This window comes from Podarcis pityusensis, assembly GCF_964106645.2.
Source record: "Podarcis pityusensis genome assembly, chromosome: 7".
Taxonomy (NCBI): Eukaryota; Metazoa; Chordata; class Lepidosauria; order Squamata; family Lacertidae; genus Podarcis; species Podarcis pityusensis.
The window spans coordinates 53,378,680-53,393,242 of NC_138031.1; the positions used below are offsets into that span (position 1 = coordinate 53,378,680).

At 40.7% G+C, this 14,563-nt stretch overlaps 1 protein-coding gene and 1 long non-coding RNA gene across 3 annotated transcripts in view; both read left to right on the plus strand.

Annotated features, from left to right (window-relative positions):
* CCDC102B (coiled-coil domain containing 102B) overlaps positions 1-11,759 on the plus strand; it is an 85,561-nt gene extending 73,802 nt beyond the window's left edge. For both annotated transcript variants that reach the window (XM_081014232.1, XM_081014233.1), the window contains one exon: positions 10,014-11,759. In XM_081014232.1, the coding sequence (XP_080870358.1) occupies positions 10,014-10,070 (57 nt within the window). In that variant the 3' untranslated portion in view covers positions 10,071-11,759. The remainder of the gene's footprint in view (positions 1-10,013) is intronic.
* The window catches only part of LOC308481711, a 490,911-nt gene that overhangs the window by 66,923 nt on the left and 409,425 nt on the right, over positions 1-14,563 (plus strand). The gene's annotated exons all lie outside the window — the stretch shown is intronic.

Below are 14,563 nucleotides of genomic sequence, written 5' to 3' on the forward strand. Positions count from 1 at the left end.
AAGTTTGTTATCATGATTTCTTATTCTTTCGGTAAGTTTCACCATTTCTGCATATTCCATTAATTTCTGCAGCTATTCTTCTCCTGGGCTATTTCTTCTTTCCTTGTGGGTCCAGTATAAATTCCCTTGTGAGATGGAAACATTGAGGAAAGCTCCCTCTCCCTCTGGCCCATGATCCTTCTGTTGTGTAATTTCTGGCCCTGGATCTCCAAGACATGTATTTCCACATAAGCATCAGATAAAATACTGCCCCTTTCTCAGATTTATATACATAGACAAGCATTTTTGATTCAAAGTTCTCTCAGCCAGACTCTTCATAGGCTCAGGGATCTTTATTAAGCATGCAATTCTAAGAATCACCCATCTCTGGGAATAGAACAGAGAAGTTTTGATGATTTTCAATCAACCTGGCACATCACCAATTATTTCTGCTTAGCACATCTCTCGTGTGTGGATACCTTTCTGGATTCAACATATGCCTGAACCACAGGAGCATTCCAACGTTATTAAGAACCTACTGCCCACACTCATATGCAATATGCCCACATTGTTCAGAAACTCCTGGGCCTTGTGCACCCTTGTTATGTCCCTATTGTGCCATCCATTCAAGATAAGGCTCTTCAGATTCTTCTTCTACTGCTCTTCCTTCTACAGGTTATCTATTCCATCCCATGTTGGATGGAGCATCTTTACCTTTTCAGATCCATTAGCATTCCTCTCCCCGTACTATGAAGTGTTACCATGCTAAAGTACTGAAGTTTTAGAGATATTAACCATTTATATCTCTTAGATTCACAGCAAAATCTTAACTGTTCAGGCTATCTCATGAATCACCACAAGGTTACTGCAGGGCAGACGTGGTAATCTTTCATGGGCCTACACTGCCAACTTTTAACCTTTCATTTATTGTTAAATTCCTGTGTGCGTACATGAGGACAGTTTAGCAGATTCCTCACAACAACGTTTCTGTACCTGATGCAGCTGAAATGAACAATTCTTTTTAAATTCATAAATCACACCTAATGGTCCTTTTTCCTTGACAAATTATGAAGCCGGAATGCACAGCAGGCACGTCTAGGAAATTAATCACTTTCACAGCTTTTGACGTGAATCCTTATTTCTGCTCAAATATTTAATTGTGCTTCTTTAAAAATGTTGTGAGGCCAGGATACATTTGTGCAGGACTTTCGCTGAAGCCATATGATTGAGCTATCTTTCCTAGGATGCCTTAGTTTAAAATTTGCAAGGGTGTGTGTGTGTGTCCATTTAAATATAATATGCACAAATGCATAAATAAATAAAGAAAAGCAGGATTTAAGCCGGTCCCATTTAGATACAGCTTCTTGCAAATTCTCTCCATAACCTCAGAGATTTGGGAGGTCACAAACAGGATAGGTAGCATGCCGGTTGGCAGTTCTCTTAATTGCTCCACTTTGCAGAGCTTTATTCTCTCAACTCCTTTAGTGTGACTGAGCCATCTGGCTGGGAAATGTTTTATTATTTCTTAGGGACTCCACTAACAATGCCATTTTTTAAAAAAGCTTCTGTGACTGTAAACTTGTTAAAATTGCAGCTAATGAGATGCATTGCAGGTTTGCTGTTATATCCCTCCAAAAAATAAACCCAATAATATGGAATAAAACACAGGAAGGTTTTACTATTCATGATAGCCCACAAGTCCTGTTTAAAGGTAAGGGCATTCTTTGTCATATACCTATCGGAACTGTGATATCATCTGCAGGATATCCAATCCAGGAGCCTTCAACACGTGAAGTGAGGCAGCTGTGCACCAGGGAAGTGGCCTTCTTGGTGTTGGTACCCCGGTTGTAGAATTCCCTCCCCTTATAGGTTCACCTAACACCTTCCTTATTTTCTTTATATATTTTTATTCTTTACTTATCTGTCATCAGACAAACAATTCCAGCATGGGGTACATCAAACATAAAATTAAATTAAAGTACATCAATTTAAAGACTTTTTTCTCCTTCCCAGTCTTTTACAGAACCTGTGATATTTTTGTTTTGAACCATTGCTTATGTGCTGTGTTGTTGTTTTTTTAAGCTATCTGGTTTTTTTCTGCTCTCTGCTGGAAATCTTTAGGTCACAAGTTGCTATTTTATTATATGATTCTTTTATGTTGTTGTTGTGTTAATATTTTGTGTTTGTGAGCCATCCAGAGGACAATGCAATTGAGTGGCCTTATGTAAGAGTAGTTGTTGTTATTATTTAAAAGTCACTAGAAGCAGTTTCTTTACTTTGAGCTGTGTATAGATGGTAGTTTTTCAGAGATATGTCAATATAGAATCATTATAGTCTTTGGTCCACTGTGTTGTTTTGCTTTTGCTTTCTCAGTAACATCTGTAGTCAAACAGGCTCACAGTTTTTGAATGCTATCAAAACCAGGAAGACCTGATTGAAGACAGACTTTATAACAACGTAAGAAATAATACTTATACTGCAGGCAATAATGGCACTATCATGTCATGTTTTGGGGGTATTATGTGTGCATAGCCTTAACTGGTATGGAATTTAAATGGTATGGAATCTAGTGGGCTAGTTACTGTGAATCAGTCAACTAAGGTAGATTGTGCTGCTCATCACTTTAAATCCTCCATCTGGAGGAAATTGTATTTTGTTCTGTTTTCCAATTCTTCAAAGCATCCAAAAGGAGGGGAGCTTTTGTTTCTGGAACCATTTTCCCTCAATAGGAAATACATGAAGCACAGGGCACACACATTCCACACAGACAAAAAATGAGATATAGGGTATACTCATAACAGAGTGCAATTTATGGAATTTACTTCTCCAGTGTATTGCATAACAGTGAGGCCAGCATCACTTGTGTAGGGTTGCCATACACCTGGAATTTCCCAGACATATCCAGAATACTGCAGTCGGCTGCAGTGTCTGGGTGGAAATCGGCTAAATGTCGACAGGGGGGGGGCGGAGCTCAACAACTTTTCTGTCCAGATTTTCACTGTTTGAAATATGGCAACCCTGCACTTGTGATCTGTTAAGCTCAGTATGCCATATCAGCCATGTATGGTGGTTTATCAAATACTTCACTACACCACCTTCCTGGGACTGCAAAATCATGGGGATTGCTAACCATCTGCTGGTTGGGCATCCTGAGTGTTGCAGACCTGAATTAGTTATAGTCATCCATTATTCTCTCTCTCTCAAGCCTCAGACTGCTTTTCATCTGCTGGCAAACACAAGCTTCTTTTTTGCAAGGAACCATGCCTTAGTAATTTCATCAGATTTTGTGACTATCCCAGGATAGGAGCACAAAGAAAATGGATAAATAACAACACAATTCATTAAAGAGTCAGACCTGTATCAGTTGTCATTGAAAACAGCATGGTGATATACTTCGCCTCTAGCATGCATGCTCAGTTGCACCCTGAACATGCAGGGTGCTCAGAAATGTTTAGTTATGGGTCCTGTGCTGTGCAAGATGCCATAAGGGGACACATGCTGTGGCAGCCCCATTAAAAATGTGCATGGTAGAATATTAGTGCTTGTTATAAATGATTTACCATTATTAGATTTCATTCCAGATTTTCAGTTGTCAATTCCTAATAGGGCTTTTAAATCATGGTGAGACTTCATTGCTTTTCCAATGATTTGCCTAGCATTTTATTGGAAGCAGTATGCAAATTCCATCGAGTAATCTAGAATATTTATCCTGTCTGCGTGTGGTACAATTTCCTTGTTTCTTAGGGCTCATATATATTTCAACTAAATGTGGCAAATCATATTGGAAAGGATGTCTTTCACTCTTTTCACACAAAAAAGTGCATTGATATAGGCATCAAAATCTTACTATATTCCACTTTATTTCAGTTGTAATTGTTTGTGCCAATTTGGAATTTTTTTTGCATGGTTTATTGCTGTTGGTCATAGCAACAGAGCGGTTGGCATAACTTGATAGAAAAAGAGACCTCCATTAGTCTTTATTTAAATAATGGGATCTGAAAGGCATGCATAAATACCCTGATCTCCTAATACTTAATGTAAAGACTAACACACGAATTCTGTGTTACCAGCAAAGTTTAATTATCACACATAAGAATGAATTGGGTTTTATATAAACAATAGTCTCTTCCTCCGAAAGTAAACTTATGATTCAGGAAACATTCAGATAACCAGTTAGCCATTTCTCACTGGGGTTGTGTCTTCTCAAATCCAAACTCTGTGAAATAAACAGAATTATAAGCAGAGAGAAACTTGCAGGAAATAAATAAAGGTAGAAAGGAATAAAACCCATTCATCCAGGAAGACCCCTTCCCGCTCCATAGGGAATAGTTGGCTCCCAATAAACTCTAGATTTTCAATGGTTGGGTAGCTCCTAAGCTCCAGTCTTTGCTTCTCTCAAGGGTCAGAAAGATGCAACAGGTGACTGAAGGAACAGAATCAGTTGAAGCTGCTGTGCACCAGCCCTTCTTATGATCCATATGTTTATTTTTTTGTTGTAAATATGTGTATACCACCTAACAGCTAAAGTTCCCTGGGTGGCTTTCAATCCATGAATCCTCTGCCCCACCCCAATCTACGCCTGTTCACTGAAGACTTCAGCAAAGCTGTGTATGCAGCTATACAGCTGTACCGTAAATATGAATAGATCAAAGGGCAGGGGCCAGCACTTGGTTAATAGTTCAATGAATGTCATAGATGGCGGGGCAGAGCAGAGCTTTTTACCACGATACCACCCTCCTTATTTGTGTTGATTGAACATGTGGCTCATAATGTATGAAGATGGATTTAATAACACATCCAACATCCCTCAAGATTTAGTTTCTCTTTGCATGATCCTCTCGTAATTAGCCATGCCCTTTGAAACGAAAGTTGATGTTGTGACTACGTTTGTCTCCAGAGGCGCATTTGATGAGATTTTGGTGGATTATCTCAATAAAACCCAAGTGCTTGCCTTTAAATGCTGAATTTATTCTAATAAACCTAATGGCATGTTCTTGGCAGTGATGGATGTTCTGTACACTAGACTGTAAAAGGCCAGGAAAAAAATCTCACTGTGTCATGGCAATATAAACATTTTCATTATATAATAAAATCCAACAGATGCTCTTCCCTTTCCAAAACCAATGTGTCTTGAGTTAGCAAAATTCAGCAAGCCACCTCCAAAATGTTTTTATGAAGATTTAAGTCTCCTCTCTCTCTCTCTTGTTTCAGGATAAAACAGGTGTTCTATAAAAGAACTATCTTGTGCTTACAAAATCCTGTTTAGGATTCTACAACTATTGTTTGGCTTGACCATAAAACAGCACAGCTAAAGCAGACACAGCTGGTCATTAATAACTTACAAAAACTACACATCCATGAGGCCTCCACTGTCATCACTCTGTAATAATTTTACAGCATCAGTGCGATAAATGCTGCATTATTACGCTTCCTCCCTCTGCCAGAGTTTTCTCCTTTGAGTTGGAGAAAGCACGTAGGCATGTTAGCAATCAAATTATTTCCAGCAGTAATATTATTATCAGATTTCATGCACAAAGGGCTACTGTAGAGGCCAGAGGCAATCTTTGGCTTGGGCTTCCTAAACAACTTTCCATTACAAGGCAGCTAGGGGAACAGACCCTCCAAGTGCCCCTTTTTTCCAGGGATGTCGCTGATTTAGAGAAGCCGTCCCAGTTTCTAATTTGATCTGGAATGTCCCACTTTTCCTTAGGATGCCCCTATTTTCATTGGAGAAATGTTGGAGGGTATGGAGCTACCCAACACCCAAGCCGTCTGAAGGCAATCCTGTATAGCGAAGTTTTTAAAATCTTTAGTGTTTTATTATGTTTTTATATATGTTGGAAGCTGCCCAGAGTGGTTGGGGCAACCCAGTAAGATGTGTGGAGTATAAATAGAAAAATAATTGTTATGGAATGGGATGTCCCTATTTTCATCAAATAAATGTTGGAGGGTATTGGGGGACCCTGCTAGCAGTCAGGTGCAAGAGTTTTAAGGGTGGGTGTATAAAGGCTGTGTGTGTGTGATGAGGGATGAAGAAGTGTGTGAATGAAGGGATATGGATGTGCATGTAGCACTGCCTTATATTCAAGCCAATTCAAATAGTCCAGTACCACCTCCTTTGAGTAGCAGTGGTTCTCTGAAGTCTCAGGCAATGGCATTACTACCTGAGATTCAGTAACCCACAATGCCAGAGATAGATCTTGGGAACCTTATATATGTCAGGCATCTGCCACAGGGTTATATGTGCATTGAAAGTCACAGAAGGCAAGGGAGATGGGGCAGATGTGAGAAGTGGCTAATATTTGCAGCCTCACATGCTAACCCCCAAAACTTGTTCAATTTTCTCTGTTTTAACAATCATCCTCAGTGTTTTCATACATACACACGCACACAAAAATGCATGACTTGATTACTGAATAAAAGTTGCAGATATACAAGTTTGTCAAAGTTCCTTGTTCAGTCATTAACTTTTCCTCCACCCCCAGCTATGCCGCAGCTTACACTGCAAAGCAGCTTGATACGATTGCACATACGTGATTAGGTAACTTTGACAGATTTTCCCTAGACTGTTTGGTTTCATAATGCATTCTTATGGTCCTCATCATTTGCTGCAATGTACAGATGGTGAAAGCAGAAGTATTTCCAACAAACAAATCACAAGTGAGTGTCGATTGCTTAGCAAAGGTAGGCAATTAAGATGGCCCAAAAATATTGCAGCCCAAAATAACTTCAGCATCATTTTCCCCTGGTAACAAGCATATGGAGTCTAAGCTGGTATTACAGTGTGCATCGCTGTAGTCAGTTTTACCAAATGTATACTGAGCAGTAAAAGCAACCTTGGTACATTTAAGATATGCAATAGTGGTGGTACAAGACATTTTAGTACTTCATGGAGTAAAAAGTATTAGACTATATAGGCTCTCATCTTTAAAAACTCACTTGTTTATAAGTAATATATTGATTGTGTTTTTTAGCAAAATGCCATGCACCTTCTTCATTATTTAAAACCATGAAGAGCTGCAAGAACATGATGGCTTATTGAGGAGCAAGTCAGAGTATTGACCCACCTTCTGAGTACTGTCTATACTGATCATGAGCAGCTGTCCAGGATTTTAGACAGGATTTTCTCCCAGCCCTATCTGGAGATACCAGGGATTGAAACTGAGAAAGGAATTCAGCTAAGTTACAGTCCCTTAGTAGTGTATTAGTTGTGCAAGAAAAGGTCCAGGAAGCCAGTGTAGTTTTTGTGGCGGGTTGCACAACAGATCGTATGCCTTCCAAGATTTCAGCTTTGGATCCGGGACATGGGCGCAAGTCAAATTGCTGGGGATGGAAGCAGTGGAGAGAAGGAGCAGTGTTGGCCCAGTGCTACCAGGTCATAACTCCAATTCCGGCTCAGGCTTGAGCCAGAGATCGAAGTGGCAAAGAGGAAAAATGGCGGCCATTCTGCGCCTCTCCTCCTCTGGGCTCTGGCACATGAGGGGGCAGCGGAGGCCATAACTTCCTCAGCACCAGCCTGGGGTGGGGGGGAGCAGCTGTTGAACAGTTGAGGGCAGAGAGCACCCTGAGCCCCTTTGCTTCCTTTTCCCTCTGTGGTGGCGGCCACTCACGCCCCTGCTGTCCACGAGACCCACTCCTTTTCTGTGCACTGCCACCACTTTTTCGCTGAGTTCGCAGTTCCCCAGGGCCTTGTGTTCTGTGCACTCCAGCAGTGCTGGGGCTGGGCAAGGTGAAGCAGACGACTGTCCTCGCTTCCTCACTCCACGATCCCATCCCATCAACGTTTCTCTGCTCCCCGCCATGCACTCTGATTGGAGGAGAGTCCAGCTTCTCCCAGCAGCCACTGAGGCCACCTTCTTTCATTGCAAAAAGAAGGACAGAAAGTTGCACTCCTCAGCGGCAGCTGCCCAAGGAAGGACACATGGATCCCAGGACATTCCGGAGTCCAATCGGAGAGCAGGATGACTTATTTAAATCCATGATGTTCCGCTCAAACTGGGACAGTTGCTTGATATGAGATTGTTATAGCCCTAATGCTTTCTGTTGCTCAACCTGTTGCACAACAAGCTTCCTCTCGTGCAACTGTTGCACTGGATTTCATATCATGCAACCATTATTTTTGTCCTTACACTAACACAACAGTGCTAGTGCTGGTGGTCAGAGAATGCTTAATCTGGTCCTGGGTATGTTTTGCATGCCATGTGTGTGCCCTACTACTGGGAAGGGGAGCCATATCCAAAGAAAAGTAGTTTAGAAAGAGTCCTTCAAAAAGATAATTTCCATTTGGCCCAAGTATATCAACACAAGCTGCCTTCCTAATGACGCACAGTACTTTTGCAATGCAATGCATGGTAATCACTAACTGTACTATTTGAAAGAGAAAGGTAATGTACAGGATCAAAACAATGATTTTGGAGCCTACTGTGAACCCATTATATTGAGATAATGACCCTGCCATTCAACAGTAACAGAAATGAAACTGTGATTATGCTCTTATGGACAATGTTATCCTATGCATATGGACTGGGAAAGTAGTGATGATAAATATGAATATATTAGACTAGATCAAGTGTGCAAAAAATGAACAAAGGATGGAATTTCAGATGAAAGATCTGGTGCGCAAACACTTTAGTTAACAAGGTAAGAATTAATTATATCAGGAATAGCTAGATCACAAAATATGTGTACTTTGTTTCTGAAACATTAAAGCATCAGTGCTAAATAATGACTTTAGTTAGTGAGAGAACCATTTATAATCCTTATTAAAGCTTTAAGAAACACTCAAAAGTTTAGTAATCAGTACCCATGTTATCCTCTTATTCCCAGTTTAAAGGGGGGAAGAAATGTCACAGATGCAATGTCTTGGAAGATTCAACAATCCCCTTTATTTTTTTGTATGATTCTATTTTTAATGTCCAGATTGTGTCCATTCACTTATTTGCACAGAGGTTGTCTGCTTTGTCTGCCTTGTATAAACTGCTGAAAAGCATATCAGAAGAACATATCAGAAAATATGCAAGTAAACAAACCATTGCAATTGTGTTACCTTTTATTAGATCCTGTAATAGAGTTTCCAGATCCTGAGTGGGATCCAAAGGTCACTCTCTGCTAGCAGAATTCCTGCACAAGGCTGTGGAGAGACTGACCAGATGTTACATTGAGAAGCCAAGTTTCAAGTGGGAGATAACTTTTCTTTATAGGTGTGTGGGTGGGTGTGAAAGAGAGAGGGGGGGAAGCCTTAGCTACCTCCCCAGCCTGTGCTGGTAAGCAAGGACGATATCATTGCTTAATCCATTGTTTAGTATTAAAGAAGGTTGACAAAAATCATAAATAAGTTACTCTTTTGCCATTTGAGAGTTTGCTTCATGAGCCTGTTGCTGTTCTGACATATCTCAGCAAGGTCAGCAAGTGGGTTGCATATCTCCCTAGGCATTTTATCTCACTTCAGAAAGGACACAGACCATAAATCATCCTGAAAACCTTGCCTTCTCATTTTTCCCTTTAGGGTGCTGTTCTGCCAACTGCCCTGACATTTGTATAATAACCAAGCATTTATTTATTTTTTGGAAGTGATCCCTGGAGTGTTAGTCTTCCTTCAACTCAGGGTCATGGCAGAAAAAAAAGGGAAAGGAAAGAGAAAGTACTGGTTTTATTTATTTATTTATATTTTTGCATATGCAGATGTGGTTCAGACAGTGAACGGTTATGCAGGGGACATAAATATTCTACCAAGAGTGAGGTCAATAGGAGATGAATCTGCTCAAACTCCTTCAATTAAGTTGTCGCTGTGGCTCAAGTGGTTATTTTTTGCAGGATATATTTTCATAACTCTAAAATTATAGTTATCTAAATAAGCTAACAGCAGAATGAACTGTCCACTCCAGTGCAAAGCGTAATGTAGGTTTTTGCTTCAGAAGCAGAGACTCTGCTTCATACTTTATTTTTTCCAGTGTGCACGTTCTAGTTCAAAGTAAAGAGCCAAGAATGATATTCATCACATAGACATTATTTTGTTCCTTCTCTTTCATTAACAGAAACCCTCAGAGACAGGAAAGGAGAGAAGTTTTACCCACAATCCATCCTCTCATTGAACTGATAATTCCTCCTTACAACACCGAAGCTGGTGGGTTCGTGACACTTTCTCCAAACCACCTGGCCTCCTTCTCCCTCGTCACTTTCTCATCTTGCCGTGATGACATTATCTGTTCTACTGCCCAGTCAAAAAAATAAACCCAAAATGAGACAGAATGGAGAACAACAGAGGAGCGAAACTGCATCACAGCACTGCTATACCTTCAAACACATTATCTCTGGCCTCTTCTTAAAGGACAAGTGAAGGAGTGGTGCAATGGGAGCATCTCTCTCTCTCTCTCTCTCTCTCTCTCTCTCACACACACACACACACACACACACACACACAGCCCATTCTGGCCCTTAGAGTGAGTAGGCTGCTGTTTCCTCTGCAGTAAGTCAGTGACAGGGGATGTGTGGCCCTCCAGATGTTGATCGACTACAACTCATCCCAGACTGCTGGCTGCCATGCTGGCTGGGGCTGATGGGAGTTGGAGTCCAAATAATCTGGTGAGCCGTCAGTTCCCCATACCTACAGTAAATTAATGTGGAGGGCAACAGGGGGCACTGCTGAATATCAGTCTTTTCCTAGAATGTAGTATTTTCTCCATAAACCAGCTAAAGACAAGTTTGCAAAATAAAGTGTGAACATCAGCACCCATGGTCTTCCACAGCAGATAGATGAAAACATCCATGCATTTTATCACCACGGCCAGTTGATATGTACATTTGCATCACAAAAATTTAAGAAGCATACAAAAGAGAAAGAAAAAAGGGAAGGTTCAAGAATTCACAAAAGTTCATTATTTTAATGCAAATATGTTCATTATTTTATTATATTTAAGAGTGGCCATTTTTTATAATCTTGTTCAAAAAGGAAATATGAATACAATTATTCTGGGTAACCTCAGAACCGGACATCATTAAAAGGTCACTATTCCACCTCATTGCTAAAGTATTGACACGTTTAATGACAAAATGCCCCCAATTTTTATTGCTTGAGCTGTCTCATACTGAAATGTAGGAAAATATTCTGTGGCCTGCTGCCCAAGTCCTTCATGCAACAAAAAGAATTAAAATAAAAATTAGATGTAATGAAGTCTTGTGAATGAACTTTGAGGTTGTATATTAAATTTTAATTACTTTTTTTCTGAAATGTAGCCAAATAATTCAGAATTAATGTTGCAGTGAGGTATCACTTACCTTAACCTCACCCAAGGGGGCAATTGGAATATGTATGAAATGTTACCAACATGGTTAACGTACACCTTTTGTCGTCTTGATTATTTCTTTGTATTTTCATAGACAGATGTTCTCTGTATCTTGAGAGGTAACATTTTTGTAAAATAAGAATAATCATTTTTGCAATTATCATACATCAGCCAAATTAACAGTGAAATTTTATGCATGTCTACCTAGAAGTAATTTCCATTGTGGTCAGTGAAATCCCAGACTGTGATGAGACTGAACCAACTTTTCTTTTAAATACATACTTTTGTATAAAAGCTTTTAAAACTTTATATCAGTATTAAAGAGCTAATTGTGTACTCTTTGCTTCCACACCTATGGCATAATAAAGTAACTGGAATGGAGCCCCTAAAATATTCAAAAGTGATTTGTAAGTGGGCAGGAAGTGTTAGTTTTCCTGAGGATATATTAGACTTTTGTGAAGCTGCAAATACATGAAAATAAATATTTTGGTAGCCATATTAGTAGTTCCTTTATATGTTTGTGTTATTTTGTTCACTCTGTCTTGTAAACCTGCTGTGCAGTTAGGCTGAAAAATGTGCATCTACTAATTTATAACATCTGTCAAGATATTGTGTTTCTTCTTTTTTTTCTTTCCTTCTCGACTAAGTGTTTGTTCTAAAGGTGCCTTTCCACTCCTGGAAAGAGTCTTCCATTCACAAAAAGGCAGGTTTCAGATCCAAAGCCCTGCCAAGCTCTCAATGGACTTGATCCTCAGACCCTTCCACTACAACAGCTTGTGGCAGGCATAGCAAAAAAGAAAGAAGAATCGGCCATATCTTCCAGCCACATCAGTCCCACAGTAGGCTTGCCCATTGATGAATGATGTTCTGCAACTTCTTGGGAACTGCTCTAGAACCTTCCTCGTAGTACTATGTCAACAAAGTGTTTGCAGAATGGCACCAATAGTTATTTTTGTTCCAGACTATGTTCTTCAGATCCAAACCTGTAGCTTGGATCCAAAGCTATATTTCTCAGATGTCAAAGCCAACCTCCAGTTGTAGTCTTTAGGCAATGGGAGTCCCCCTTTTTAACATTCCAGTACCTCAAGACCTGGTCCTAACTGTTCAAATTGTCTATTTTCTTTGCTCAGTCAGTAGAGCATGAGACTCTTAATCTCAGAGCCATGGGTTCAAGCCTCATGTTGGGCAAAAGATCCCTGCATTGCGGGGGGGGGGGGTGTGGACTAGATCACGCTTATAGTTCTTCCAACTCCATGATTCTATGAATGGGCATAGATCTTCCAAGGGTAAATCCCATTCACCTCTTGTTGTGGCTGATGTGCTCAAAAATATACATCCTGTAAGGAAACTATTAAAGCACAAACTGTTCTAGGTGATGGAGCACTGAAGATGGGGAAGAAATTGTCTTTCTTGTTTTCCCAGTTTAAGTAAACCTTGTAAGCTCTTATTTGGAACGACAGAAAAGCAGTCAATGTTGGAAGATTATTTTCTTTAAAATTGTTAGAAGCAACCACAATAACAAAAGTTTTAAAAATAAAGGATGTTGTGTGGAACCTTTGCTATTATAGAGGCCATGGGCATTATCTAATCAAGAGTCTTAATGTGGGGGTGGGGAAGAGAAACAGTCTTCAGACTTATTTTAGGGTTCAAAGATCTGTCAAAGATCACTTTATTGAAAAGCAATATATTGCTTGAGAGAAAAATTCAACAGAGTGTCTCACTGCTAGGCTGATTGCCCTGATCAAACAGGTTTCACGCAAGTTATAGTGCTGCATGGTCTGTTTAAACAGCTATAGATAAGGAATTTAGTCAGGCTGTTACTCAGCTTATCATCTTCAACTAACCTTGTGGTTTTCTTCCTTCAGTTACATTCCAAGAATTTGCTTGCAATAACAAGTTCCAGCAACATCTCTTTTCCTTTGCTTGCTCAGGCACAGTGAGCCTGCCACTAGTGCCTTGCATACATGATAAAGAAACAGAGGGCTACATTCTTGGATCAAATCAGGCCACAACTTTATTGATCACAAGTGTAAGTACATTTGGCTCAGGCATTGCGTGATTTCCCGTTCAGTCAGCTTACCTGCTGCCTGCTGATCAGATGATCAATTCTGGGATAGGAGTACCCTATGACTTACATCAAGTAGGAACAGCTCATCAGAATTGCCGCCTTGTGGGTGTGCTACAGCCCTTAGGCTTGTAGATGAAAACACCTCCCCTAGGATTCCTTTAATCAATGGGATAACCCAATTTTCTGGAAGGGGAAGGCAAAGCCATGCAACTCCCCACTTCCAGTAAATTACTATGGATCGTACCCAGTGCCTTAACCACCAGAGTTGTGACAATTGCTGTGAAGGAGGCAGAAACCTCCAGACCAGCCTTTTTGCCTAGAAATAAAATTCCTTCCTGGCCCTGAATACAGCAAATGATAATTCCTTTGTAAAGTCTTAGCGAAACAACAACCTATGGATATAAGGGTGTGGGGGCAGGAGACCAAAAGCTCACTATATCTCAGGGCATGGAGGCGGGTCCTTTTTATGCCAGGAGAGTGGACCCAAGTTTCCTGTTGGTCTCGCCCTCCTGGTGACACCTCCTAGTGCCCGCCTGTGATTGGTCAATATCACAACTGGCCAATTTAAATTCCTACAGCTGGAGGGAGCACAACAGCTCCATGTGGCCGTTAGAAAAAAATCCAAAGAGGCCTAGCAGTGGCAGCAAGCCACATGGCACCGCAGCTGCCACCCACAATCTGGTGAATGGAACTTGTCTTGTATACATTCAGTTCCCCTCAATTCCATTCATCATGTGTCAGGGACTTTAAGCAGAAAGATTTGAGGCTTGGGTTTTTAGGCTTGGGATCTTTTAAAAAAGGTAAAGGACATTTAAGTCCAGCCGTGAACGACTCTGGGGTTGCGCGTCGAGGTCCCCAAGACACCCCCCCCCCAAAGAAAAACACAATTGACACTTAATTTTTGTTTAAGGTTTTTGGCATAATTTTGGCCACAACTTTATTCAAATTACAGCAATGTGAGTGGTTGCTTAGGCATTGGTAGCACTAACTGACCCTGCACGGGGACAGCTCTGACATTCGCACCCCCCGTGAAGTCAGGAAGGGTAAGTCACCTGGGGAGAGAGACGGGACTGGGAACCATGCCTCACCTCTCCCCAGAATGCTCCCAGGGGCTTGCGTGGCCCTAGCCCCTTGCCAGGGGGTTTCGGACAAAAGCATGAGGAGCCCCTGGGTTCCTTTAACAGAAAACCCTTGAAGCAGCAGCATTTTGGAGGGGCAGGCACAGCCAAATCTA